The sequence below is a fragment of the Scophthalmus maximus genome, chromosome 11 (assembly GCF_022379125.1).
Source record: "Scophthalmus maximus strain ysfricsl-2021 chromosome 11, ASM2237912v1, whole genome shotgun sequence".
NCBI lineage: Eukaryota > Metazoa > Chordata > Actinopteri > Pleuronectiformes > Scophthalmidae > Scophthalmus > Scophthalmus maximus.
Window position 1 is genome coordinate 5233083 of NC_061525.1, and position 24460 is coordinate 5257542.

The window sequence follows — 24460 nt, forward strand, 5'->3', positions numbered from 1 at the left end:
TGAACGGCACACAAGTCAGAGAGAGAGACAGAGAGGCAGTGACTGTCTCTTCTCAGCCGCACACTTCTGAGAGAGTCCACTGGTTTAGTCGCTGGTAGACGTAAATGCCACTGAATGTGTGCGAGCGAGTGAGTGTGTGTATGTGTCCGGGTGAGTGTGTGTGTGTGTGTGTGTGTGTGTGTGTGAGAGAAAAGAGAGCTAGAAAGAGAGAGAGAGACATGTCTGAGGAGGAATACTTGTAATATTGGACTTCACGCGGACATGGACCAGCACAGTGCAGCTCTGGATATCTCCACCAGGAATCCTCAGGATGATTTTGAGATCCTGCTGAGAGTCGGCGGGGGAACCTACGGAGAAGTGTACAAGGTCAGAGTTCAGATCAGCTGCTGAATGTCTTGGATCACTGATCACGAGAGTCACTTTAGCTCTGAGAGTGATTTCCACCCGTGGCAAATCTGAAAATCCTTTTTCCCCCCAGATGATTGAAAGAACCTTCGAAAGGGAATTAAGAGTCTTTTCAAGCTGATGGTGTTGTGCTCCTTGGGACTCTCTTGAGTTTAGAAGGAAATATACGTGTGAATTATTTTAGCTTCACTGATCCATTGCAATCACAACCTGCCAGCCATGCACGAGGAAGTTTTTTTTTTTTTTTTTTTTTACAAAAAGTGAAAGTATTCTTGTCAGTAGCAAAAGAAGCCTTTTCGAGAATAAAGCTGCCGCTGGTGCTGTCTCGTAGATCTTCTCTTCAAGTGGAGATCTTTGTATTTTCAGTTTTGAGCGACAGTGATGCCTCTTTGGGGATTTTAGGGAAAAATACGCAGAGCTTTGTTCAGATGTGATCCAAGTAGACCCTCGGCTCTTTCACTTCTCTTCTCTGTCCCTTTAATGTGATTTTATTTGTATTCTGGTTAGATGTTTTCCTCTTTATTGTTTGTCAAAGTCTCTTGAAGAATACACCTGAACATGAGTGAAAAGCTTTAGAGATTTTTCAGCTGCTGTGTCCCAGTGTTGAATGAGAACTGGCCTCATAGCAAGGTCATTGATCTCTGAGGTTCATACACTCTATCCCATTTTCTGTACACGCAAATAAACATGCATCCGCCTGCAACACTGTGGCCTCACTTGGAGTTCAACAATGTGACGGTCCGACCTTCAGCACGCTGGCGCCGAGATCCACAATATGGCATATTGTTGAATTTATTTATTGTTCGCTTATCGCCATCTTCCACCATAGAACACGTTGTCCAACTATGGTGGAAGGCGATAATCGGTATCTAATCGGGTGCGTGATTGCAGTTTTAACTGGTGAGGTATTTAGGTGCAACAACACAGTGGAGGTGGAATTTTGCTCGTAGTGCCCGGAGTATGACAAAAAATACATTTGAAAAATCCAGTGCAATTTGCCCCTTTCAGTCTTTTGTAACTCTGGGAAACTCTCAGACCTCACTGATATCCGTTTTTCATCAAAAACCTGTTTCCCTGCAGCGGCACATTTCGAGAACCCCAGCGAGGGAATGTGATGCTTCAAATCTGAACCACATTCTTGGGTAGTTTGACATCAGACCTCAGTACAAAATACTGGGGACTGAATATCAAGTTTATTTTCTCTTGTCTCTGCGTAAACCGTATGGAGGAAACAAAAAGACCCGGAAAGAGAGTGGTGGCGCCTCCCCCAACGGCGGGAAAAACAAGTACCGTAACTTATATAACTTTTATTTGACAAAGTTGTTTGGCAGAGTTGCTGAACAGAAGAAAGTGCCGTTTTTTTAGTTAATCACAGATGGCAAACCTCATGGAGGTGGACGGTTTTGTCAGGATCTTCTGGTACTTTCCACAAGGCCTCTCACACCAGATACAATCTGCTACGGCAAGGTTAAGTAAGTTGTTACAAGCACAGCTCACGGCAGAGTTACACTCATCGGTGTGGACCGCTTCCCGCTTTTCCACTCGAGTGCCCGTCACCGAGAAGCAGAGATTTATTCGCGAAAAGCAGCAGGAGAGAAACATGATCACTCAAACATGCCGAGGCCTTGGACTCATTTATGGGGATCTACTACGCAGAAGTGACGGCGCAGTGCCGAACCAACCTGTTAGGACTTCTGGTTTCACAGGGTGAAAGGTTCAGTTGACGCTCTCAGCATCATCGAGCACAGAGAGTTTGACACCGTGACACTGTGATTCCAGACTGCGGGGGCCAGGTTGCTCGGATGAGCAAGCGAGGCGATCAGCTCTCGTCTCGTCTCATAGTCCAAGTTTGACGTTCTTAGTCAACGGACTCCCCAAGAAGTCCCAGTGATCTTGATTTGCTGACACAGAAATATAAATACGTTCACCGTGCACTGGGTTGAAGGTGCTTACATTGTGGGGGAAGCACATTTGAAAACAAACAAAAAAATCACTGCGGCGGACTGTGGTATTCTTGACAAGAGCAATTCACTTAGCACTTTATCAACAGCGGCTGAGGATATCTGTCAGCCTTTAGCCACTACCATGATAACGCCATGAGGATCCGTGTCCACGTGCAGCTTTTACCACAGCCCTGGTTCGAATAGTTTGCCGTCACATACCGCAGTGAGACGTTAGTTTGAGGGATTTGATTTGGACAGCGATACCCTCATGGTCCAAAAAAAGCAACGCGGCGCAGCAGCAGGACCACAGCGACTATTGCACTTCAGTCGTAGTAGTTGTGCAGAGCCGTGTTGCCCTATTGTGAATGAGGACTGGGAACTGTTTTACATAACAGACGGAGAGAAAAAAAAGAATGCGTGATCTCGTCTTGCTTACATTCCTGTCCGGTGGATTTGTGGGCCATTTGAAACATGAAGCTACTTTTGTTTGTTTTTTTAATTTCAATGGAAATTTATTCAGTTTAAAAAATAAAAAACTGTATAAAATGTACATGTAAAATGTCATGCAGCCTGTTTGCCAGAGTGCTATAATACTGGTCAAATTGAACATGTACAGTGCGGTGTCAATTTCTCTAATTTCCAGATCCGTTTTGCATTTTACCCCCAAATCACTTAGATATGGATCATACATAATTGTAAAATCGTAAAACCCCCAAAACTCTTCTCTGGAAAGAGCCCCTTCACCTGGACTGTGTGACGTGTTGGCTGGACAATTCAAAATGTATTGATCTTGACTTCAAAATGATTAAGAATGGCATTTTCTTATGGTAGCTTTGTTTTGGGTAATTTACCGTTGCTCTTTGCTGCCCGTCTGCATTTTCTGTACACTTTGACGGCTCTGAGGAACATCAGGCTTCACAGAGTCAAGCCGGTTCATCATCTCCACTATGCTCAGAGATAGTTCTGCTATGAAACACGGTAAATTGTACATGTTGATAATGCAAAGCAGGATATCTGTAGTGACACACTTCCTCTAAACAGGTCAGTAGACTCCACAGTTCTGCTTTACAGAGAGAGAGAGATTTGAAAGTTGTCTTTTTTCCCCCATTGCACCACATGATCAAACCTAATCCCACATGCAGTAATGTTTTAAAAAAGCAACTGAGACCTTGTGACAGGTGGCACAAGCATACGTTTTTCAGGTTGACGTGTATTATTACTTCGGACGTGGCATGTGATCAAGCAGCATTTCTGCCAGCTGAGACGTCACAGTTCTCTTCGGTGTTCATCTTCAAACTTCCTTTCCGCAATCGTTCACCAGCGTGTTGGAAATAGCACCTCGTTTTACCTGTTGGACAACATCAGGCTGTGGATGGGCTGTGACCAAAAGTAACAACTCAAAGTATTTCCACTGTTTTCCAAAGTTGAGTTGAGTTCACTTTGTTGAGTTCATCCAAGCCGGGGATTCACGTTATGAACGCACAGACAACCGGAAATGAGCAATTAACAAATGTTAAAAACGTCGTAAAAACAAACTCAAAGCAAACTATCCATGATGTGGGTGGGCAGGCATTATGCCCCATAGATAACTCTTCCAATAGCTCGTTAAAGGTGACATATTATGCTCATATTCAGGTTCAAGTGGACATTCTCAGATTGTAGGCGGGGTTACCCCAAAAGAGTCCAACTGTGACATCAGAGTGGGAGAGAAATCAGAACCAGTTGTTGAGAACCAGGCTGTAAGGTTTAGCCAGTAAGGTGGTCATTTTTTTCACAGTTTGTCGGCTCCACAGACACACACATCGTTTGTACAAACACTGAAACATTGATTTTTGCATAAAATGTCACCTTGACAATGATGCTTGATGAAAAGTCAGAGGTTCGCTGATGTTAATTCAGTGGAAACTGAGGAGACCATGAATCATTGCAATCCATCCCATCACATGTCACTAAACAACAAGGAATTCAACATGCTGGCGCAAGAGGAAAGGTCAGAGGTTCTCCGAGGTCAGCTGGATTCATCCTTCATGGAAACCATCCAAGAATTTGTTGCGATTTTTCAGTCAGCACCGAATTGGTGGTTTGACATTGTCATCCTGGTTGCATGGGTCAAAAATGACAGACACACGGAGAACTGCTCTGTTATCAGTGTTATCGGAACAATAATAATATATCTCCGAACAAGACCTAAATGCTAAATAGCACTTTTCTTTTCAGATTCTACACATGACCCTGAACGCAGCATTGTGGTCACATGACTTTAGATTTTGATGATATAACTTGAACTTGAGTCATAAAAGACATGTGACACTTCTCAAAGTCATTATCTCACTATTCTTGGATCCTCCACATATCAATCAGAGAGGACAAAAAGTCATGACCCCTAGACGCCACATGTACTTGAGCAAATGACTCACTCACTGTGACATCCTCTCCTAAGTAATGTCTCATCTACAGATTACGGTCGGTCTGACTTATTCCCAATGTGCTACACTCAGCGGTGCTCCGAGCCAGTTACTGTTAGAGGTTCTGTAACCATGTCAGCATCTTCCCCTCCTTACAGTAAAGGCCTGACTGCTTATTTGACATGGCTTGTGCTACTAAGGTGCAGTTGGGTGTTGCTGTGCACCGCGGTGCAACTTTAGTTCTCTGGCCTGTCGCCTCACAGAAGCTGTGGGCTGCACCTGGCATGTGTGTGGAACCTCAGAAACAAAATAAAGAAGTGAGATAAAGTGAGCAGCGCACTACGTACGAAATCTGTCACATTTCTGCTTAATCTGTGTGTGTGTGTGTGTGTGTGTGTGTGTGTGTGTGTGTGTGCGTGTGTGTGTGTGTGTGTGTGTGTGTGTGTGTGCATGTGTGCTCAAGTCTTTGACTGGTAAAAACTATACAATCTGGACTCAGGACAAAAAAAAATTAAAGTCAAATCAATAAGTCTGCATACTATCACCTCGGAGTCTTTGTGTGTGTGTGTGTGTGTGTGTGTGTGTGTGTGTGTGTGTCATCCCAGAGGTCACTAAAAAGGACCCCCCCCCCCCCCCCCCCCAACACACACAACACACACACCCCTGGCTGATTACCAGAAGTGAAAACACATTTCAAGATGGAAGATGTCGAAGCGCCGCGGCTTCCGACGTGACGTCCAAGTTTTGTTTTAGAATATTTGGTTGTGTACTGATCATTTGTGAACTGTCTTTCCTCTCGGTGACCTCTCTTATGTCACACACACACATACACACACACACACACACACACACACACACACACACACACACACAGACACACACACCCGCACTATGAATGGAGTTTCCACTGTCATCGTTGCTTGCATTGTACTTGCCTTTCAACCACTCACCGCCCTTTGTTTGACTCTGCTGTACATGGAAGTACAGATGGTTTATGACAGACTGGTTCCATTTCCCTGGTGCGAAACCTTTGTGTGCCTCATTCTTAACTAGAAGTGTTGTGTAATAATCTCCGAGGTACTGCCCAGGTGCACCTAACCTGCTCTCTATCAAACACGTTTCTCAGAAGGTTTACTCATGCTTTCTTTGAAGATTGTCACACGGCTGTGAACTCGGATGCAGCTAACAGAAAACCCCTGCTGCCCAGTCTAAAGCGCATGTGCATGTCAAGGTCAAGAAAATTAGCACAATTCAACAGTATGCAGTACTACCTGCAGCACTAATCCCAGCTACCTTTGATATTGGCAGATCAGATTAACACCCGGCTTTCTAGCTGCTTTTATTTGTGTTTGGTTTGAATGTATGTGCTTTGTGAGGCAGCACATGAAGTATAAAGGCAGTGGTTACAAGCTCAGATAAACCACACGTGTGAAGTTGGAGCAATGAAAAGTTGATTTTCACCGGGTGTTGGTGGAGACTACACCAGATTAAGGCCGGTGAAACTGCAAAGTGAATAGGTCAGCTCACCTAGATAGCGAAATTTAAAAAAAACCCTGTATTTTCATGCAAGACCCAGAGTGGCTGTCGGGTGCACTCGGAGACTTGAGTGCTGAGTTCCCCCGAGGCGCCGGATAAAAATGCAAAATGCAGCTGCTGCCAGTCTGTCACTCTGCCGAAACCTGATGGTTTGGCCCCTGCCGTCGTCTAACGTGGAATGCAAAGGACAAAAGAAATGGGGGGAAATCTCAGCAACCAGCAGCTAGGGGCGCCCTCATCACATGATCTCACCACTACCCCCTCTGGATAAGAAGATCATGTTCGGCAGGAAATGTGCATGCTTGGAAATAATATTGAAAATACAAAAGCCGTGTCGTGTTCTCTGGCAGGTGGACGACGTAGTTACCAACCAGAGCTGCATGATGATCAGTCAGAGCTCTGAGGAAATACCAAGCACAAAAAAAACAGCAACTCACAGTTAGTGCAAACACTTTTCATTTTACTATACATTCTTGCAGCCTTAAATATTGAAGAGTGCAGGGGACAAAGGTTTCTGAAGCAGCCGTTGTGTGTAGTAATAAAACTTAAAGCTATTAATCTGATACAGACCACATCCAGTGCACATGTGGCTTTTTGAGATTGACCAGGGCAGCTGTCATATTCCCGGCCTGACTAACAGCATTATGCCAGTCTGGCCCTGAGTTCATGTTTAACTCGTGCATCTCACCCGTCCAACATTTATTTCCAGGAACAACAACTGGTGACAATCTACAGACCTGATTGTATTTAGTCGAAAAACCAAGTTCCGAAGAAAGTTCCTCAAGGTCAATGTGCGATCACTGTTTCCGAATTTGTCAAAACTGTGAGCACGGCTAATTGTATTCACCTTTGTCACATTGGGAAAACTCTGGGGGACAAATATCATAACGCCTCTGCACATGAAGTCCAATGTGTTCAGAATCAGCTCGAGAGAGACAGAGGATACAGCGTCAGGCTTCGGTCATAGTCACATACAGTGAGCCTCTGCTGAAATCCAAAACGCCTCTTATAAATATGAATGTGAGCAAGTTGTTTATCACCGTCCTCCGCTGCGACCACAGCACTCTGACTTTCCACGTGGCATTTCAAGGTCAAACTCAAAAGCGGACAGACTTCAGGTTCGGAACACCACCGACATCAACGCATCTCCGACTGTGAAATGTCAGCTTCCATTACAGTTCACAGCCGTGAATTTTTCCGTCAAAATGAATGTAGTGACGTTTGTGGTGGCCCCTGCTTGCCTGTTGTGAAAAAGACATATTTTCATTTGGACAAAGTGTATGGCTCTTTTTTTTAGATTTGGCGCTGTAGACAAAAGTGTCCGTCAAGCATTCCTGTGTCTTTCGCGTAAAGGCCCCTCTCGGGACAGCAGAGTTTCCACTGTCACTGTAAACTGCGTGTTCTGTTCTCACTGTCTGAGTACACTTACAACTGTATTCCATTACAGGAATGAGATAATGTGAATGAGGGTATTTCCTCAGAGCGAATCAAGTGGGTGGGCTGTGAGTTCTCGTATCTACACTACAGACTGGACAGTATGAAGTCATCTTCTCCCTTCACCGAAGAGCCTTTGTACGCAGTGACAACATGAGTTCATTCTTGATTCATCTACCTGTAATTTTGTGTTGTGTGTGTTTTCATCTTTGTTGCTCAGTGCTGTGGCGCTTCTTTACTGACCGCTGTCAATGAAACATTCTGGGTGGAGACGGCGGGATCTTTTTCTTTTGATTTTCTGCTGATGCAGTTTGTGTTTTTTCGACAGTTGGCGCCATTGTCTTTGTTGTTGTGAGCCGTTGGGCCTCTCATTCTTATAGTTCAGTTAGGACCACTGTAGTCAAAATTGCTTATGTTTGGCGGTATGGCTCTGTTCTGGGACCTCCCTGCCCTTCCATGCGCGCAGGTGGAAAGCCTGGGATAGGGAGAGCACATCTCCCTCCCCATCCTTCCACGAGCCTTGGATGGAAATTGAGGCAGGGATGTCAGCAATCCAAACCCCCGTGCAGAGCAGGGCAGGCATCAATGACAACACATGACCTTGATTGAAGTCAGACACAGTATGACAAGGAGGTGCTGGGGTGGAGGCGGGTTGTGAAGTGGCGTGCAGCAGAGCAAGAAGAAGAGTTGGCAGGTTCAGGTAGCTTGAATAGAGCGTTTCCAGTTGAATGCGTCGAAGAGGATCAGCTGATGTGGGCCGGTGTAGAGATCTCAACTGTCAGCTGATGTGCTGCGTAGTGGCGGCGCTCGACCTCATGGCCAAAATGCATCACAAGCTTTGTTTTGTAAAGTGGTTGTGGGATTATTGAATCAGTCATAAGCCTTGGTTTGTCCTCATTATCTCACCGTTGTGTTTGTATATCTTGTGCTCCTGCTGCAGCCTAGAATTGTAAGTGTCCATAGGCCCCACTCTGATAAATGATAGCTAAAATCACAACTGCTTCCGCAGCCTTTGGACGCGTGTGGAGGTTTAACCTACTTTCAATAGGCAGACAACTTTTACCCGGTGAGCTCTTCTCTCAGCTTAAATCCTGCTCAGGCTGGGTCTTTATGGTCTTTTACACAATAATTCACTGCGTGAACTGTAAATACTTTCTTACTACATTAGAACTGGCGGTCGGCCGCAGCGTTTATGTTTAAAAAGTTTAAAATGTCTTTCTCTCAGATCTATCCTGTAACATCTTTGTAAAATAGACTTAATCACACCCCACGCCCCTTCAGAAAGGGATGATAAAGAATGAAAAACGGTATAGATAATGGATGGATGGACACTGGCTCTTTGCTACTAGTTTAACAACATCTGGATAATAGAATGGAGTAGCTACACAATATCCTAGCAACTAAGACCCATTTAGAAAAAATATGTATTTGTAAAGTGAATTTTTCTTCATGGTTTTCTGTGTATAAATAATGTGAGAAAACAAAGAGAAGTGACACTGATCTAATCACACTTTTAAAGGTCAGCAAGTTTGTGTTCGCCTTCCTGCATGTGTGTGTGTGTGTGTGTGAGGCACATTCTGCACATAAGTATTTGTGTCTGTAGTGTGGTGGGGAGCTGTTTGTTACACTCCACTGAACTGCACAGCAAACTGCACATGCAAATGAAGCTGACACATATACCACGTTCACGGTGTACTTACTGTCGTCAAGTAACTGACAGCCACAGTGTCAAATGTTGACGTGCTTTTTGTTGTTGTGTGTGTTTTCAGGCACGGAACAAGCAGAATGGAGAGCTGGCAGCCATCAAGGTCATCAAGATGGAGCCAGGTGACAATGTTTCTATGAAAGTTCCTCTTTTCATTTGTATTTTATCTGAAAGTCATCGGGACTCATTTTTAATGAGCAGCCACATTTTAAAACAAAGCGTGTAATTTCTCCAACAGTGACACATGGATTTGTACAGATTTTCCCCTTTTTAAACTCTACGTTTTCGTAACTGCGCAATTGTGTGAGCATGTCCTCAGCTGAGACTCCAGTTATTACAGTAACACTCACAGTCCACAGTTTTGATATGGAAAATTGATGTTAAAACCAACATAATACAATTATAAAATTGCAATTAACATTCATCACTTCTGCTTTTTCACAGTCATGTATTGCCCTATGTGTAAGCTGTGGATGCTGATTCTTCATTAAATTATTTCTCAACATGTTATCACATACTACATAATAATTGTTTTCTTCAGTAACGGGTCCTCTGTCTGAGCCACAGATAGCCGGTCACAAGCTGGTTCATCACTGACAGTCAAACCCAGTGAACATCTAACCGCTTATAAGCGTTTTCCAAATCACCAACGCGCATCATTTTCTAGTTTATGCAAGTTGATGGATATGGGCCTCGCACACACACACACACACACACACACTTTTGATCTCCAGTATTGTAACAGGTTTACAACACAATGCGTTACCCCCTCTGACTTTACCTGAATGATATTTATGAATATTTATGCATCGTGTCTCTGTCTGGTTCCACAGAGGATGATTTTTCCATCATCCAGCAGGAGATCGTCATAGTAAAAAGCTGCAAACACCCCAACATAGTGGCATATTATGGCAGCTACATACGGTAGGCTGTCTGTTACTGGGTCTACTCTCGTTCTCGTATTGCAGTAACCATAGACACAACAGTTAACTCAGAGACTTCCTCTTCTGTCTGCAGAGCCAATAAACTGTGGATTTGTATGGAGTTCTGTGGAGGAGGCTCCCTCCAGGATATCTACCATGGTGAGGGAGTGTGTGTGTGTGTGTGTGTGTGTGTGTGTGTGTGTGTGTGTGTGTGTGTGTGTGTATTGCACTATGTGTAAGCTGTGGATGCTGATTCTTCATTAAATTATTTCTCAACATGTTATCACATACTACATAATAATTGTTTTCTTCAGTAACGGGTCCTCTGTCTGAGCCACAGATAGCCTACATCTGCAGGGAGATGCTACAGGTAATTGCATTATTATTATATTTTATTTTGTATTTCTTTTCAACTTGCTGTGTCACATTTTGGCTTTAACTGCACGATTTTGTCTGTGTGTGTGTGTGTGTGTGTGTGTATGTGTGTGTTTGTATGTGTGTGCGTGTGTGTGTGTGTGTGTGTGCGTGTGTGTGTGTGTGTGTTTGTATGTGTGTGCGTGTGTGTGTGTGTACGTGTGTGCGTGTGTGTGTGTGTGTGTGTGTGTTTGTGTGTGTGTGTGTATGTGTGTGCGTGTGTGTGTGTGTGTGTGTGTGTGTGTGTGTGTGTGTGTGTGTGTTCGTGTTCGAGCAGGGCCTGGATTACCTGCATGCACAGAAGAAAATCCATCGAGATATCAAGGTCAGTATATCAGACAATGATATGGCACTCTTTGTTTTGTATATTGCACAACAGTACATTTGTGCTTTGCCATCTACAGTATCCAATTGCTGCTGGATGTATGACCCTGCATGTATGAATAACAGTAACTGTAATGTGTATAGAGTTATTATTGTTCTGTATCTTAAAATGTGTAAAGCTCATTAAAAAAATATTCCAAGACTTTGCACTGCACATCATCATGATTAAAAAAGTATTTCACGGAGTGACAGGGTAAATATTTACTTTGAAATTCATGGACACTTACTGGAGGTAGTGCAACAGATTATTCAAAGAAAAATACTCAGTACACTACAGAAATAAACGACTTAATCAAAAGTCCATCAAACAAAGTACAGTCATCAGATTTGTATTTCTATCTCATGATGGTTGACTTAAAGATCACTGAGTGGGTGAAGCAGAGTCTCGGTATGATAAGATGTGTCTGTGTGACTGCGTTGAATTTGACCTTGCCCTCTTTTGCTTCCAGGGTGCCAACATCCTCCTCAATGATCAGGGCGAGGTCAAGCTGGGTAGGTGGATGTTTGCGCGCTTGTCTGTTGTCTGTTCTGCGCCAGTGTGGTTAGGATGAATCATCTCTGGTGTCTGGTTCAAAGACGGTTGATATGTACGTTGTTGAAGGACTGAATGGGCCTGTGTGTGTTTTTCACGCTGGTAGAGAACTTATTTTCGTGGGGGTCTGAATCGAATGCAAAACATATTGTTTCATTTACAGTCAACTCGATGTCAGAGTTTCCTGTGAATACACCATCCGGGCTGACATTAAAGGAATAAATACTGAAGAATACTGACGGACCTATTCTGACCTGTCTTGCTAATTACAACAGCAAAATCAGCAACATTAAGAAGAAAATCCTTCCAATACGACCAGCGTTGAATGATCGTTTAGCATGTTTTTCATTTGTACCTTTTGCTTCCTCTGTTGTGTAGCTGACTTTGGGATCTCAGCTCAGATCACTGCCACTCTGGCCCGGCGGATGTCCTTCATTGGGACGCCATATTGGTAAGGTCAAAGGCCGGAGAAGAATTTCTCTGGAGTTTTAAATGTTTTCCTGCAAACACCTTAAGCTGAACACTTAAAATAATTTATTAACAAACAACATTATTTTTTTTACACACACACACACACACACACACACACACACACACACACACACACACACAGGTGAAAACAATGGCCTGCTCCTGGCTATGCCAGCGCACTGGGTGAAAATCACTTCTCAAAAGTTGAAGTCACATGTTTCTGTTCCACTCCCGTCCTCAGGATGGCGCCAGAGGTGGCAGCGGTGGAGATAAAAGGCGGCTACAACGAACTGTGTGACATCTGGTCTGTGGGCATCACAGCTATAGAGCTGGCAGAGCTGCAGCCGCCAATGTTTGATGTCCATCCTCTGCGGTAAATACACATATGAAAGATCATAAGCATATGTACACCTCTCCACCTACTGTGCATGAAATATGAACACAGTATAACCGATCATAATCAACTATCAATTATCGATAATTTGGTTTTGTAGCAGTTGCCTAGTAATATCTTAATGGAGTAAATATATTATGCTGTGAATGTTTGATTCTTTCAGACCATTGACGACGCTGCAGTTTACCACTGTGTGCCGTCTGACCAATCCGAATCAAACACACAGATTGTACATCACACACAGGAAGTTTCCTTTCCGATCAAATCCCCGGATGAACAACGTTGTCACTTGTCATTGTGATTAAAATGTACAGTACGCATTCAGTCGATTCTGCTTCATAATCAACTGTTAACCAAACCACGGGTATTTTGGATTTTAATTTTTACAATGCCAGAGAAGATTTATGATAATTTAATAAGATAAAAGGCTCAAATACTTTGTTTGTCCAAACGCTTTTTAAAAAATGTTTTCCTTCCTTTTCCAAATTATTTTTATATCATAATACCCCGTGTGATAGTGCACCTTGACTCCACAGTCCCCATCCCTCACTGACCCTCTGAATAATATATATTAAATGGTTGCTTCACCAAAACGATTTTGAAGTAACGTCTCTGAGATTTCTGCTTCCACTTTGGTACAATTGAAGTGGATGGAATTTTATTTTTGTTGCTCACTACTGGAAAATTACACATAGATTACACACAAGATCACCCCCGCTCTGCAATTTAATATGTAACCCAATGGCAACATCTCTTTCTAGTTCTGGTTATTCTGGATAACACATCGTTTCAGAGGAACTGTTTTGTCAGTAGGAAGTACAGAAACTGTTGAGCACCACTATGTGAAACGGAGGGGGGCACACCTGTTTGCATCTTTGCTCCAGTGACACGTTAGAAATACGTCCACACGTGACAGACAGAAATAGGCAGTAAAAAATGAATAACAAGAAGCAATTACCGGTACATTACACTCCCACCCACACAGGTCCACCTAACGGATATGTAGATATGTACGTGACATTCATGCACATGAATATTGTTGTTGATTGTTGCCGCCTGTTTTTTTTTTCTTGCAGCGTCCTGTTTCTCATGTCCAAAAGTGGCTACCAGCCTCCTAAACTGAAGGACAAGTCTAAATGGTAAATAAAGACTTACTTCATTATTATACTCTATGTATTGTACTTATCATATTTCATCATTCGATCATGGGAGCAACTTGATCCTAAAATATCAATCATTCCTCTAGGATCAAGTGCAGTTTTCTGGTCTTGCACAGATGTTTTCTTTGTTTACAAATATGAAAATTAAAGTGAATGAAAGTTTCAGAAGCAAAAGAAAATCCATAAGAGCCTCCTACTGCTGTATTAATATAAACTGGTAAAAAGGATCTAAATGCAAGCAATTATCTATATGTGTATACTGCATGTTTGTATGAAGAAATGTATGTGGGTTTTTATACAGTATTTAAGTTCCATGTTATAAAACGCAGTCGACGCATATTTTCGTCTGCAGGTCGTCCACTTTTTACAACTTTGTCAAGGCCATGTTGGTGAGGAACCCGAAGAAGAGACCCAGCGCCTCCAAGATGCTCTCGGTCAGTAGGGTTCACAAACGCTTCAGTCTGGGTTGTTTCTGCATCAGATTGACGGATCAATTGAGCCCATCAATTATTGCTTATATGATTTTGATAATGCATCACCATAGGACAATGAAAAGAGTCACTTGAATACCCTTTGGAGAATCTGCAGTTTCCTTTGACCTTGAGTATTTTATCACTGGTTTATCTGTTTGACCCACAACTTTACTGTCCAGGTTCCTCGCCGCTCTCATAGTGTTGTACTGTACGTAGCACAAAACAGCAGCCAGACAAAGTTGGAGACTCTTTAAATGAGCAAGTGTTTGTGGGAAAGTTATCCAAATCATCTTAAAAAGTGTCCCACGCTAGGCTTGTTTCTGCAAACCCCCACAACTCCGTTTTCTTTAAAGCTACTGAAGTGAATGCCATCCAGTCTCAGTCAGGTTTGAGGCTCTCCTGTGCCTCGGCCTCCTGTAAGGCTTCGTCCTTACTTGGACTACTTCTTCTAATCTGTACAGTTTGTCTCCTTCTCTTTTCTGTCTCCTCTCCTCCTCACCCCGTCCCTGCAGAATGGATTTTTGACCCAGCACTGTCTGAACCAGGAGCTGACCCTGGACCTGCTGGAGAAGTTCCACCACCCTGAGAAACTCAAGAACTGCCTGGCAACAGAGGACGAGGAGATGGAGGTTTTTAACCAGATTCTTTATAACGCTTTATTTGATCAACTGAGATGAAGCTCTTCAAAAAATGTATTGAAGAATCTGTTCATGGCCATCACGAATTAGTCAAGATATATATATATAATGAATGTATCCTTTAAAAGGAATTAGCAGTAAAATGAAATGTTCTAACCAGTGGTCAGGATGTCTGTCCAGGTCCCTTCCCTCTTCTGACTGGGATGAGTGTCTTTTGTTGTTGATTCAAGGTGGCAGTTCCTGGATCTTTAAGGAGGATCCAGTCTATCAACAAACACAACCAGGCAGAAAGGACAAACTCTGACATAAGCTGTAAGAAATCACACACACGCGCACACACGCGCACACACACACGCACACACAAACACTGTGACTCTTTCTCTGCTGAAGAAAGCAAACTCTGATTCACTAAAGTATTATATTCTCTTTTGGAAATATTAGCTCAAAAGTCTGTGTATATAATACAGTACAAAATTAAATAAATCCTCTTATGGCAACATAAATTCCCATGTTTGGTATGTCCGTGGAGAGAGAGATGATGATATTCCTATTCATCATCTTTCATAATAATTTTCTTTGCCATTACATCTGTTCTCAACACTTAGTTTTACTGTATTTATACACATTAGTTTCAGGCCTGTTGCTCATTATTTACTAGTTGATTATCATGCAATAATGCAAATGTATTCTGTCCTTGCTCTGATCTCAGTTTCTAGTGGCCGAAATGTTTTGACAATGTTGAAATGTAATGTTGATGTGAAAGGGTCAGTGTGGGAAATCAATTAACTTGTGGGGGGTTTTCAGTGGATTTTCAGCAGATCTACACTCGGAGGACTTTGACGAAAGACTCACCAAATGTAACGGTGAGCACAATAACATTATTCCATTACGCATGTTGTATACGAATTACATACTTACAAACTACTTTTATGTATTAATCCTCACACACACACACACGCACACACACACATTTTATTAAAAAAGCATGTGTGTACTGTATATATTTGTATTGCATGTTGAGTATGCATTTGTGAACCTACAGTCCATACTGTCATAGCTAAATACTTTAATAAAGTACATACATAAAGCATAATGTATACATACAAAATTTACATACATACATACATAGATATGCATTACACTGTGCATAAGGTTCTCACAGGACACAGCTGAGGATGTGTCAGTCTGCCTTTATCACAGTTATTATTTCCAATGAAATACTTTGTTTGTCTTCACATTGGAGGTACGGTTGACACAGTTTGTAAAAAGTCAACTTTGCTGATACTGGGCTCATTATTATGAACAGAGATTGAATTGTGTTATGTCCTGTAAATGACTGGACTCATAGGAGGTGGACTTAGTGTGCAGGAGCCCCCGTTTGTTTCCTGGTTTGGGATCTTAGCATCATTTTGAACACTACCTGATTGTATGATATGATTTTTTTTATATCATTAACCCACAACAAATAAATGCTGTGGCTGAGAATTGATAAATTTTGGCTTCTTTCCTTTGTATTTTTTGTCTTTTTTGACTGTAACCTCTTTTGAAATATCAGTCATGTGTGTTGTTGTTGTTGTTTTTAACAGTTAAGGCCTTCACGGGGATCGACCAACAGTAGCAAGAGTCCAGGGAGGCAAGTGGATCACCAGTCAGTCACAGACATGTGTGACACATTAAACGCCAATATCTGAGTCAAAGATCTCACCTCTGTTCTCTCTTTCTCTCTCAGGGATGAGGACACAGACTCGGACGACGACTACGATGACGTGGATATGTAAGAAAACACACGTTTAACATAGTGCCACAGCAGAGCAAAGCTTACGAATGCATTGTTCCGAAACACCACAGTAGTTTGTCAACTGTTTTATAATGTTCAGAGCTGAGCTGATTCGTTCAAGTTACCGCACCTGAACCTCAGAAATATTTTATTGTGCATTTGTCTCCCTTTTCCCATCCGTAACTTCCTCATGTTTTTCTCTCTACATGCTTCATATACACACCTTCTCTCTCGTCTTTTGTCCACCTCAGCCCTACGATACAAGCCACGAGGTAAGATGAATCAACACAAACACAGATGTACTCATGTGTACGTGCATAATTTCGACACAAGATTGAACCGACAGTTTCTCTGCCACCATGCAGTGACACAGCTGATGACATCCCGCCTCCACTTCCCCCAAAGGTGATTATTGAGTGGACAGGGGACAGGGAACTGTAAACTGTTGTTTTCTTGCATTGTCATAATCATTATGTAAATGTTGGTATAATAATATATTAGATATGTCCTACTATACGATTTTATCACATTCATACAAGTGGCAGAAATTTGAATACCTCTCTCCGTGTTAACAACACATTTGTAAAGAGTGAAATAAAGTATTTTAGTATTGAATATTAGTCAGTATGTTATTTGACCACCAACTATTAGTTTATTGTTTTAACTAAAAAGCATTGCCCAGTTAATAGTCTGTACATTTGATCACATTTCTGTGATCTGACTGTACCACTGTTGGATGTAAATCATGTCAAAGATTAGAAGAGAGGTCGGCGTAGAAGAACCCTAACCCTAATAATGGTGTCAAAGGTTAAGGTCCCTCATTAGCAAACCTCCCCCTGCTCCCCGTCATTTGTAATAGTTTTGGAAGAGAACATTAGGCTGTGTATACTATTTAAAATGTATATGCCGAGGGAAATCAAGATTCGGTCGGTTTCATGTCCACACGTGTCCCTGTCACGCAGCCCAAAGCGCGGTCCAGCTCGGAAGAGAGCATCGCGGGGGACGATGATCGGGCCAGGAAACCCTGCTCTCTGTATACCCCCGCCCTTCTCAGGACCTCCAGCGGGACGCACGTCCGTCCCACACTCCAACCACGCTCCACACGACACTCTGGTGAGTTACTGTACCTCACCTTTATACTGTGTCACCCTCACACACACACACACACACACACATACACACACACACACACACACACACACACGTCTATCTGGAAAAACATGACTGATAACCAGTTTAGACAATTTTAGCTGCTGCATTGAGATATTTTTTCTAAGTTCTAAGTGCAAATAATGGTTTCAGTATTGTGTGTGATAATGGATATGTGTGTGTGTGTGTGTGTGTGTGATCCAGACCCTGCGTCCTTATATGTCCAGTCAAATGTCAACCCGCCAGACCTCCTTCCTCCTGAGCTTCCTCCTAAAGGCATACGCAGACGGCAACCCCTATCGAAGGTATTTTTTTTGTACCAAGCACCACTGTGTCTGAGAGTGCCTGCCAACTGTTGGGAGTGTTGTTTCGAATAAATATCCCCACGAGAGCAAATGAGTTTCTTTTTGGAAGTCCATATAGAATTCAGTGATCAGCGCAGGTGTAACTGGAATGAAATGAGATGTACATGCCAATATGCAGGTGTAGATATTGGAGGAAAAGGGACCACATGTCTTTTTTTTTTTTAAATGTGTCCTTTACACTTATCCACATCTTCTGTCCTCTTTCCCAATGTGTCCTGACACACTCATCATCGAGTTTTCCTGTTTGCTCTCAGGACCTGTTTGCCGAGAGTGTGAGCCCCGTCATGAAGAAACCGCCCGTGAGTTTCTCTGCCCCTTCACATCATCTCCACTATCAGACATGTGGGGAGATGATTTCAGACTGATGCACACATGTGAACAGTACAGTATCTCACCCCATGCCAAACGCTGTTTAAATAAAGTGGGTTCCATATAAGAGGTTGGATCCTCAAGGTCTGAGACCAGCATCAAAAATTCCAAAAAGGCCCGTTATTTACTGCTCTCTCCTCCTTAGACCACTATGCAACAGGTACGTATAAAGACTGACAATAACATAACACCATAGAAACTGGTTGAGCAGTATGTAATGGTGGTATTATATTGGTATTGTAAGCCAATATGTTTGTATAAAGTAAGAAAATTCGAATAAAGGTCATCAATATTGATTATCAAACATGAAAAGAACACAACACGTCGTGTACAGCCATCGGTTTCTGGGGGTTTCTGCACACAGCAGATCACTTTCAATTCAACATGAGAAACTGTGCAGGTGCAACGAGCTACGGTTGCAGCCGCGTTGAAGGGCCACGACACTATAAGGGATCGCAGTGTGATTGGTTGCGCGGTAGCTTTTATATTTCCGTTTCGCCTGACAGTGGCATGATATGTTTTGGAAAACCAATATATTCTTCATTTTGATAGGCAACGACAACGAACTCTGACCCTAACCCCATTTAAGTAAGACACATCATTAATACGAGTATAAAATCATACAAAAATGAATGGAATTATGTCCGCCATCTTGAGAATTCTAAGAAAAACGCGACGCTGCACATGCGCAAGCGTTGAACCGATGAACGACCTCATTCCATGCATGTTGTCGGTGCCTCGATGCAACGGGTCTCAGATTTCAGTTGCTCTTACTTCCTGCTTGCACAGTTTTGTCTATCAAAGTAGACAAAACAAATTTTCTAATTTTAATCTTTGTAAATATCAAACCTCAGACGTGTTATTATAATTATTATTATTTATATTACTATTGTGGTTGTTGTTGTAGTTATGTTCACATTCAAATCATACATTCTTACCTTTTTGTCATGTGGTCATCACCTCATCGACCTTCACCATGATCACATTAATCGTTTTGTAGGAGCACTGTCGGTGTTTATCTGTCGATAAAGCAGATCAACACAGTTATTCTGGCGTGAGAATTCACACATGGCTTGAGGTGGTATATCATAAAATGAGTTATTTAATGTCCCCCCCCTCTCTCTCCAGGTCTGCTTTAAAAAGATCTTCCATGGCTGCCCTCTTAAAATCAACTGCTCCACGACCTGGGAAAACCCAGCTACCAAAGGTTGTGGCATTAAATAAAGATTCACACTGTGAATTCTCTGCTCTCCTTCGTGTCTTCTCAACAAAACCTTGGTTGCATCTGTCTGACCTGTGTCTGTGTCTCCTCTCTTGACCTCAGACCAGCATCTGATCCTGGGGGCAGAGGAGGGGATCTACACTCTCAACCTCAACAGCTCAGAGACCACGATGGAGCTGGTAGGATCTTTATCCTCTCTGCAGAACTGAATCTGTGTTTTTTTCGAAACTTGCATCTGGTTTAGTTGGTAATGTCGTTGTGGCCGATTGTTCCACTCCCAAGGCAGCTGTGATGCAAGCAAACACAAATGAAGGTGTGTCTGACAGAAATAGACAGACTGAAATAGTCACAGAGTTCTCACAAAAAAACTAATACCATTTAAACAATTGGAATATTTTTGAGAGAGACACTGAAGCTATAGGGAGGCAGCGGATAAATGGATGTTTTTTCTTTCTCTTTCAGTTGTATCCCGGGAAGTGCACCTGGGTCTACACCATTAATAACGTGCTCATGTCCGTATCAGGTAATCTAAAAAAAACTCTTTTAGCTGTGTGTCTCTATTACCTGGGGGCCCGCCCTCCCCCCGAGAAAAGTGAATATACTCAGAGGTCTCACTGGAAGTTGCAGAGCGTATCGCGGAGCTGCAAACAAAGCAGGGGACGTTTTCAGTAACAGGTGAAAGGATGTCTGACCTTCTCCATCTGCTGTAACAGATTGTAGTTTATTAGTCCTTACTTGAATATGCTAGTGTTCAAACGTTTTGACAGTCAGACGGAAAGTGACCAAATCTACAGATTAATGCTCCTAAACCTGGGCGGTTCAGCACAGCGCCTAACCCGCTTGCATGTTTTGTGCACAGTTACATGGATTTAACGGTGGGTCAGGTGGTAAAGTCAGGGGCCTTAGTGTTAGTCTGTCCACTTGTGTTCGCCCCGTGACGCCTGCAGCCCCCGGAGACTCAACAGGGGGCTGAAATCAACTGAGACAAACTTTGAAGCCGCGTCTGATTCTGTGTTTGTAGGTAAATCACTGCAGCTTCACTCCCATTCACTGAAGGAGTTGTATGAACAGGCTCGCAAAGACCAGAGGATGGTTGCCTTGCCGACTCACAGACTGTTGCCTAGGTAACACTGGTCACTCCCTGGATGTCATTTTGCATCTCTCTCTCTCTCTCATGTTTGATTTTAAAAGTTTATCTCGAAAAACGCGCCCCTCGTCTGCCGAGTAAAAACTGATCCAATCTGTTTCATCTCCAGGAAACATGCGGTGACGTGTAAAATCCCTGATACGAAAGGCTGCAAGACCTGTTCAATTGGTGAGACCAAATACTGCATGATGTCTGTTTTTGTTTTACGTATTGAATCGAGGCGTCAATCCCGACAGGCCGTGTTCAGATGTTGAGCTATATAGTTGGTGAAAAGTATTAAGCTGGATCAGAAGGTGATTCCTGCAGATACAGTACAGGTACAGTAGACAGTTTGACAGTGTTGAGAGAGATTACAGTAACGCTGTCGCCTGTCTCGTCCCTGTTACAGGTAACTTGCAGCGAGGCTGTGTGTTCCTGTGCTGTGCTCTGGAGTCCAGCGTGGTGCTGCTGCAGTGGTATGAGCCCATGCACAAGTTCATGCTCATTAAGGTATTAGCATAAAACTTTGGCTTATTTAAAAAAAAAATCTAAATATTAATAACATCCAAAGGAGGAGTGGTTCCTTTGATAGAGTCTAAAAAAGAGAGAGATTTTTCCATCACATTGTGTCAAAACCCCAAAATTGCTCTTCCTGTTAGGTTCATTTGCATGGTAATATATTAAAAATTGAGAAGAAAAAAGCAGAATAGTGTACGGTAAGGAAGGAAGACCATGTATGGTGCCATGCCATGTGTTTCTCTTTGTTACTTGTCTGTTTTTCAGTTTTTCACCTTTTTCATTGGATGTTTAACACTGACAGCAGCTGATGAAATGAGTGCTGCCAGGGAAAGCATTGTATGGTCACCATTACCTTTCTGAGTTAGAGTTAGACCTTTGACCAGAGAAGGGACTCACTGATGCCCTGCTGTGGCGCAAAGGTTCAAGGTTGCAAAACACAGCTAAACACCAAAAGCCAATTCAAACGACGATTAAACTCTCGCCTCGACTTCCATCTTTGCACTTCCATGCCCTGCAGCATTTCGACTTCCCTCTTCCCAACCCCCTGCGGGTGTTTGAGATGGTTGTGGCGCCCCAGCAAGAGTACCCGCTGGTGTGTATCGGTGTGTCTCGGGGCTCCAGTCCCAACCTGCCAGTCAATGTGGAATACATGAACCTCAACTCCAACACGTCCTGGTTCACCAACTCCGGCCTGGGTACGTCGAGTCTGCATTACTGTGTATATTATAAGACTTAAGAATACAAGGAGCTACAATCTCATCATCATGAGCGGAATTCCCTGCCAGTGTTCTACATTTTACATGTAACACCAATGTCTTTGTTGTCGTTGATGACGGTGTTGTGGTGACTGTTCGTGTGTGTGTGTGTGTGTGTGTGTGTGCGCGCGCGTTTTCTTACAGAAAAACCATGCCCAGCCGCAGTGCAAGTAAACCAGTTGGACAGTAGCTCACTCCTCGTCCTCTTAGAAAGTACGTTTTACAAGTTTTCTTTGAACATCTATTATTTAAGGACTTTCAATTCAGAATATTGACACAAATATCTGTACATTATTCGCACATGCCAACACATCAGTGTTACTACATCAACAATGGCCACAAAATGATCAGAAAGCTAAATTGACACCTTTTTTGTCACAATGAACTTTATCACCTTAACAATAAACCCCACCCTTCCAAAGCATTTGGTGGTATTATGATACCATATCTATTATGATACCATATCTATTATAGTTTGAGGTCGAATTGTTGCAGCAGCCTCTCGCACGAAGCCAGAAATAGTTGCCGTTCGTTGGACCCAAATGCAGAGGCAGGAGACTGATGTAAAAGTTAAAGATGACTTATTGAGAACACAGGGGAAGATGGTGATGGCGGAGGAAGGGTAGGCAGGCATCAGGGTAACGGCTGACGGCGTTGAATGGTTTTCTGTGACGATGAGAGGCTAAAGATGTAGAGGGCGTGGCTTGTGAGGCAGGCTGGGAAGTGTCAGGCTGCACAAGACGCCGGAGGTCAGGCAAAAAACACTGCAAAAAGTTAAGGTGTTCTTAATGTGATCTTACATAGTGTGTACACGCTACATGATGTCGTCTGTGTTCTGTCTACTCCCATATTTCCACACTGGTGTATTCTGGTGGTAGCCCGACACTGAAGCCTCTTTGTCTGCTCCACAGAGTCAGCACATATAGTTGACCTGAAGGGAGAGCAGAAGAGCAGCAGGCCTCTGACATATGAGACCACCTTCTCTCATGACGTCGAGTCCATAGGTGAGAACGTCCACTGACCAGCCAGTGATGGTCGGTGTGGTAGATGGATGGAGCTCAGTACTGACTCTGTCTCGTCTGTCTAGTGTATTTCGAGGACACACTGTTGGCGGTGTGGCGTCACGGCTGGCAGAGGAGAGGACAAGGTTTCACCGAGGTGCTGGAGGAAACCACCGACCCCAGGAAGACCTACAGATTGGTGCAGTCAGACAGGTACGGCGCGTCTTCGGTTGCCGCTGTGGTGTCTTAAATTTCCGCAGGTTTCCACTGGTTTCTTTGTCCGTTCCGACCGTTTGTGGAGCCCCAGAGTCGCTTACCACTTACAGAGTAAAGGTTTCCAGCTGATGATGGTGCAAGATAATAAGTTAAAGGCCCACAACAACTTATCCCGACAGGGGGCATGGATGTGTGTCCCAGATCACACTAAAAAGTCAAATTGCAATTTCATCTAGAAAATGTGGAAATATTCTGGAGTTGCTCCTTGGACAGATGAATTTATGTAATCTCTATCCATTCGAACATCAGATTAACATGGTTATGTTGTGTATCTACCCCCATTAAAGTTTTTTTGATTGTGTTGACCCAGGGATAAACTCGGGTATATCTGTGCTTGACATCCTCTGACCTTCTCACTGCAGGATGGTGATTCTGGAGACTCGTCTCACGGAGGACCAGTCAGGGCTGTCCAACCTGTACATCCTGGAAAATGCAGAGAGCTACGTATTGCTGGCCTGACTCTCCTGTCTGCTGGCATACAGTAGGGCATCGTGGGAAAACGCCGTACTCTTCTACACGGATGCCTCTACCTGGGAATTGCAGCATTCAATGGGAGGAGGATGGACAAGGGGGGCAACCACATTTGGGTTTGTGATCATCTGTAATCATTAACTTTGATGGGCATGGCTGCGTCCCTGCCACAGTATTTCCCTCAATCTGGGGGAGTGATGCTCTTTTAAATCCTCATTCCCTACTTGGTTTATGAGATGCAGAACAATCTCCAGAATCCAGACAGCTGAGATGACCCAGTATTGGTAATGAAGGAAGGCCCCTCGTCTGGGTCTAAAGAGGATTCTGCCACAGTATTGTTGATCACAGAGGCAGATGCCTTACAGGGACTGAAATACTTGGCTTTTCAAAGATGCCACATACAAGAACAATGTGCTGGATGGGAAATACACACCTCCTACTGACATTAACATTGAAATAAAGTGAATTAACACAACAGATGAGGTGAACTTTATTGATCTTGGAGGGGAAGCGAGGGGAAAGTCAGTTACCGTTAGTGAAAGGAAAAGATACTAAAGTCGTCTCTATTAGTGTGTGTGTGGGTGGTGTGAGTTGGTCACATTTGACACCTGTG

General features: G+C 43.2%; 1 protein-coding gene across 1 annotated transcript; it reads left to right on the top strand.

The window, feature by feature from the left end:
- The first annotated feature begins 15 nt into the window (after positions 1 to 15).
- On the top strand, positions 16 to 24322 carry LOC118299736 (mitogen-activated protein kinase kinase kinase kinase 5). The gene is made up of 32 exons (XM_035623703.2): positions 16 to 366; positions 9493 to 9550; positions 10262 to 10352; positions 10446 to 10510; positions 10666 to 10721; positions 11043 to 11090; positions 11599 to 11641; positions 12060 to 12132; positions 12394 to 12525; positions 13623 to 13685; positions 14059 to 14140; positions 14692 to 14808; positions 15048 to 15129; positions 15622 to 15680; positions 16404 to 16450; positions 16547 to 16591; positions 16846 to 16866; positions 16960 to 16999; positions 17557 to 17707; positions 17948 to 18048; positions 18363 to 18407; positions 19606 to 19684; positions 19802 to 19878; positions 20162 to 20222; positions 20721 to 20823; positions 20956 to 21014; positions 21235 to 21335; positions 21862 to 22039; positions 22244 to 22312; positions 23011 to 23103; positions 23187 to 23313; positions 23739 to 24322. Exons 1-32 carry the CDS (start codon positions 262 to 264, stop codon positions 23833 to 23835), a joined length of 2568 nt encoding a protein of 855 aa, XP_035479596.2. The 5' UTR covers positions 16 to 261; the 3' UTR covers positions 23836 to 24322.
- The last annotated feature ends 138 nt before the right edge of the window (positions 24323 to 24460 follow it).